Source organism: Cryptomeria japonica, chromosome 1 (assembly GCF_030272615.1).
Source record: "Cryptomeria japonica chromosome 1, Sugi_1.0, whole genome shotgun sequence".
Taxonomy (NCBI): Eukaryota; Viridiplantae; Streptophyta; class Pinopsida; order Cupressales; family Cupressaceae; genus Cryptomeria; species Cryptomeria japonica.
In genome coordinates this window covers 241,837,986-241,843,298 of record NC_081405.1, presented here as the reverse complement: position 1 = coordinate 241,843,298, position 5,313 = coordinate 241,837,986, and the positions used below count along the sequence as shown (strand labels likewise).

The 5,313-nt window shown below is 35.0% G+C and overlaps 1 protein-coding gene across 1 annotated transcript; it reads left to right on the top strand.

Annotated features, from left to right (window-relative positions):
• Positions 1-939: 939 nt before the first annotated feature.
• LOC131034151 (chitinase 2-like) lies at positions 940-4,933 on the top strand. Its single transcript, XM_057965542.1, is given in 4 exon segments — positions 940-1,000; positions 1,128-1,978; positions 2,805-2,847; positions 4,923-4,933. Coding segments are annotated over 4 exon segments (966 nt in total).
• Positions 4,934-5,313: the final 380 nt, after the last annotated feature.

Sequence of the window (5,313 nt, the reverse complement as noted above, 5' to 3'; positions counted from 1 at the left end):
TGATAAAAATAACTTGTATTACAAACTTCTTACAAACCTAATTTGACTTTAAGAATGATTATTTAAATTTTTGAATATAATAAACTAAAACATAAGAAAAATACAATAAAAACTAAAATATAAGAAGATTACCATAAAAGCTAAAACACGACAAGAATACGATATGACATATATACATTGATAAAATAAGATGTATTGCAAACTTCTTACACACATAAGAATTATTATTTAAAATTTTAAACAATATTTTCTTAATTTTTAAAAATCAATAAAGATTTTAATTTAATTTATTATACTCATACAAATGTTCAATTCCACGACTTTAATTATAATTTGGTTTTTAAATTTGAAACTAATCAGTGAACGGCAATTTAATATGGGTGTGTATTTTGTTGGTTCATCCATATTATTGCTTTGTATTGCTTTTTGTTTGCAATGGCATCTACATAGACATTATCTTCCGAAGATGAGAATACAAAAGACGAATAAAATGAACGTAATATTCAGTTCCTTACGAAAGCCAAAATGTAACTTGCACAACTACGCTTCATTAGTATGTATTCACGTAGCCGTCTGTCGAAGTGAGGAGAGTAACATAAACAGAATTTCAATGGAACCTTCACAAATAGGCTAAGAAAACGCATCGACCAAATTGCCAGCCATCGTGATGTTTCTTGCCTGATAAATAACAAACTCTTGAACCCTTCTGAAAGCACAAGAATAGTTAAAAATACACAAGGTTTTATTCTATTAGTAAGTGACATGACCTCGCCTAATATGTAGTTTAGTGTCCCACATCACGTGATAGCGACAAATACCGTCTACATAATTTAAAGTTATTCCATGTATGTATATATATAGGACTGTTTGCTCTAATCGTTCATCCATATTTCTCACGACAATCCTCTCAGGCTGCGCTTTCTTTCTTCGCCTAACGCCATGGCTGAATTCTTCAAGATTTCTCTACTTGTTCTTGCGTTGCTCGTGCCTACTACAATAGGTACGTGTCTAACTGTACTCTATTTTTATTGAAGTACAGGGGAATAAGAGATTGTTCTTCTCGTTTGTATTCGGTCCTCTCCATCGCTATATATTGTTTTCACATTGTTGCCACATTAATTTAGCAGCCTTATTGTTTTATTAACCGGATTAAATTTCAGGTGCGAACACGAAACTTTTTAGGGAATACATTGGCGCCGAGTTCGATAATGTCAAATTTTCTGACTTACCAATCGATCCCGGCACGCAATTTCATTTCATTTTGGCCTTCGCTATCGACTACACCCCGTCAGGAAGCTCTCCTACAAATGGAAAGTTCAACATTTTCTGGGATAGTGACAATCTGAGCCCGAGCGCCGTGCAAGCCATCAAAGCTCAACACAAGAACGTCAAAGTTGCTCTCAGCTTAGGTGGAGACAGCGTGAGCAGTGGCAACGTCCAGTTCAGACCATCGTCTGTGTCGTCGTGGGTGAGCAATGCAGTTTCTTCGCTCACTGACATAATCCAGCAATACCATCTTGACGGCATCGACATCGATTATGAGCATTTCGACTATTCCGATCCCAACACATTTTCTGAGTGCATTGGGCAGCTCATCACGCAATTAAAGCAGAACAATGTCATCTCCTTCGCCTCCATCGCTCCCTATGACGACGGCCCAATACAATCCCATTACACTGCACTCTGGAAAAACTACGGCAATTCAATTGACTATGTGAATTTCCAATTCTATGCCTATGACTCGAGCACCAGCGTCTCACAGTTCATGAACTATTTCAACGCTCAGGAGTCTCGCTATAGCGGTGGAAAAGTGCTGGCTAGTTTCATGACGGAGGGAAGTGGAGGTTTGTCACCTGCGAATGGCTTCTTTGACGCGTGCAGAAAGCTTAGAGACTCTGGCAAGCTCCACGGCATCTTTGTGTGGTGTGCAGACAGCTCGCAGTCTAATGACTTCCAATATGAAAAGCAATCCCAGTCTGTCATCTTGGGCTCCTGATTCGCACAATAGGATTTGATGATAGTGGCTGGTGAATAATAATTACATTGTTTCCTTTTTATGTACTTGTTTCCATACTTTTAATATATTTCCTAGATTTCAAAGGGCGTCCCATCAAAGATTCGGTTCAAGCTTAAGACTAGTAGGATTTTGAGAACCATGACTTAAATTATAGCCTGGCTCTGTTTCTTTGTTCCTTTTTAAATCCTTCGGCAACCCAGTTTCTTGCGACATTGACCGTTACTGTCAAAAAAATTTATATCAAGAGTTTTTTTTTTTTTATAATCTAAGTAACGTTCTTTCCAAAAAAATCTCAAATGAGAATTCCATTTACCTATTAAGAAATCATGGTCATCGTCATTATCACTGTCCAATATCTAATTTAGAAGAAAGTATCTATTTATTATGCATAAATAAATCTCCCTTAGGAATTTCACGAAAATATTTATTTATTATGCACAAATAAATCCCCCTTAGGAATTTCACGAAAAGATTAAATTACTAGTTCTGATAAGCGAACATTCAGTCTAATTCTAAAAGCAATTTGAAAATTGTATTTACAATTACAGTTTAATGTATCATATGTTGTTATAATTATAAGTTTGCAGTAAATATTTTGAAATCATTTATTCTGGAACACTTTTCAGTTTGTACAATCTAGCATCTCTAAAATAATTAGACAGATTGGGATCTCGGAAATTATAAATAAATATAAGTTTTTAACACGGTTCATCAATTTGGCTATATCCACAGGCTTTACTATTATTGCAGCTTGCATACACAGTAAATATCTTTATTATTATTAAAGCTTGTTGCGACGATGAACCGTCGACTTCGACATGTCCAGTTAGGCATTATTACCCTATTCATGCTCCTATTTATCACCCCCACTCGGTCGAACGCTCGGGGTCATACCCTACCGGTGTCGTCCCTTGAGCGCCCTAACTTGTAAAAATATAGATAAGCAAGTTCTTACACATCCTGACCTATTGATCCAACCACTGAGACCTATGGGTGTGCCTTGCATACTTGTAGAAAATATCCTCCTTAAAATCCAAAATAAAATCAGCAATACTCACTTCTCTTGAGACTAATTCACATCTAGAACCTTCACCTCCACTCTTCAAAGTATATTTCACTGTCTCATATCTTTTTTTCTCAACATAATTCTTTCCAAACTCGTGTTCGCTGCCCTCATGAAAACATGAAACAAACTTTGACAACCCACCACATTCCGAGCACTTCTCATTCAAACAATCATTTCTATAGAAATAGCAGCCATCATCTCGAGGGCATAAAAATGGATCTTGCAAGTCTCTTGATGTTTGGGATGTGGTGTGCGGTCTCGGTTGCCGATTCTTAATTTCAAAACGTCCTTTACATTGGGTGACACTCTAGAATTAGAGTGCCAAAATTGTTTAATCTCCTCCTTCACATTGTCAATCAACTTTCTATCAACACGTCGAACCCTCTCACCAAAAGCCCATGTATCTTGTTGAAGTGGATCGTCAAGTCTTTGTCTTCGTGCAAGTGCTCTATCCAAAGTTTTACAGTTTATGTTAAAATCAATACAAGTTTGTCTCATTTGACGATCCTTCCTTAATTGATGGCTTACTAAGGAGGTTGTAATCACTCTTCGAGCGACTCTCTTATCTCTTTCTTTGGTATTTTTTCCAATAGAATTGAGAGCATCAAATAGATTTTTTCCAATAATAGAATTTCTCTCCATCTTCTTGTTCATACGAATCTTCAATTTGTTTAGCAATGGTCTCATCTTTATCATCTTAAGCAATTGAACAAAGAGTTGGCATTGCTCGGTCAATGTCTTATTGCTAAAATTTTGGTCAAAAATTTGTGTAGCCCACAACTGAACGGTTCTTATTGACCTCTTACCTTCAAGATTTGCAATAATGTTCTCATCGATTTCAAATAACCATTTTGGGGTTCTTGAAGGTCTTGGATTTGCAATTTTTCTTTCATCCATGAGAGCGTCTTCATTTCTAAAGTAATTAGGTGTTACATATGGTTCACTTGGTTGAACAATTCCACCTTCAATGTCAAAATTTTCCACATTTTCACCTCCTACGTCAAATTTTCCACATATTGAGCATTTTCATTATCACTTTCAACATTTTCAACATTTTCAACATTTTCACTTTCAAAATCTAAATTTTTATTTTCAATAACTTGTGACATTCGTTAGTTTGTCTAAGGCCAGAAAACCCTACCAAAGAGTTATACCTAAAAAGAGCCTTGAGACCATCTCTTATATTTCATGAGATCTAATTTGTTATTAATTATCTTTATTTTAATAAAAAATTCTACACACTTGATCCTTTTGGGGGATATTGAGACATAAAGATCCCCTCTAAACTCAAATCGTCTAAATATTTCTCTTTTAAAATTTTCATCCATTTCAAATTCGAATCGTTATAGAGTTTCCAAATGAGTTTTTATGTTAAAGCTTTATTTTGTCAAAGATGATTCCTCAAACTAACACCCCCCAAGTTTTTGGGCCTACAAATATTTTCCCAAATGACCATAGCTATTTTCTTTTTATCAACCATACCTTGCTAATGAAAGGTTCTAAATTTCTCAACTAGCTTATTGTTTACTCCAATATAGAGAGATAAGTAGGACATTAGATAGATAGGTAGAGTATAAAGAAAATATTTTAACATAGTTACTCTTCCTTCCTAGGACAATCATTTTGTCTTCCAAGATTCCATCCTTTTGTCTATTCTTTTTCCTATTGGGTCCCAAACATTGGATGATCTCAAACCCTTTAGTAAAGCTAGACCTAAATAAGACCAAGGATGTTCTCCTTCCATAAAACCGAAAAGAGAAAAGATCTCATGCTCAAGAAATGGTTTAATATTAAAGAATAAAACTTCATACTTGATCTGGTTTACCTGTTGACTTGCAGCTTTGGAGTAGATTCAAAGAATTTTTCTAAATTTCATTGCTTCCCTCTTCTCTGCCTGCCCAAAGAGAATTGTGTCATCCGCAAATTGTTGATGTGTGATAGCTTCAAATTCATTTATAATCTTAATTCTTCTAATAAATACATCTTGTTGAGATTTGATTAGAGACCTACCTAATGCTTCTACCATTAGTATAAATATGAAAGGACAAATAGGATCCCCTTGATGAATACCTCTAGAGGTTTCAAAAATCCTATTGGAGATCAATTAAGTAGGACCAAAAAATGAATAGAAATATAATAAAAGATTAGATTAATCCATTCTTTTGAAAAAACAAAAGCTTCTAATTATTTACATATGAATAACCAATCCACTTTATCATATGCCTCCCTA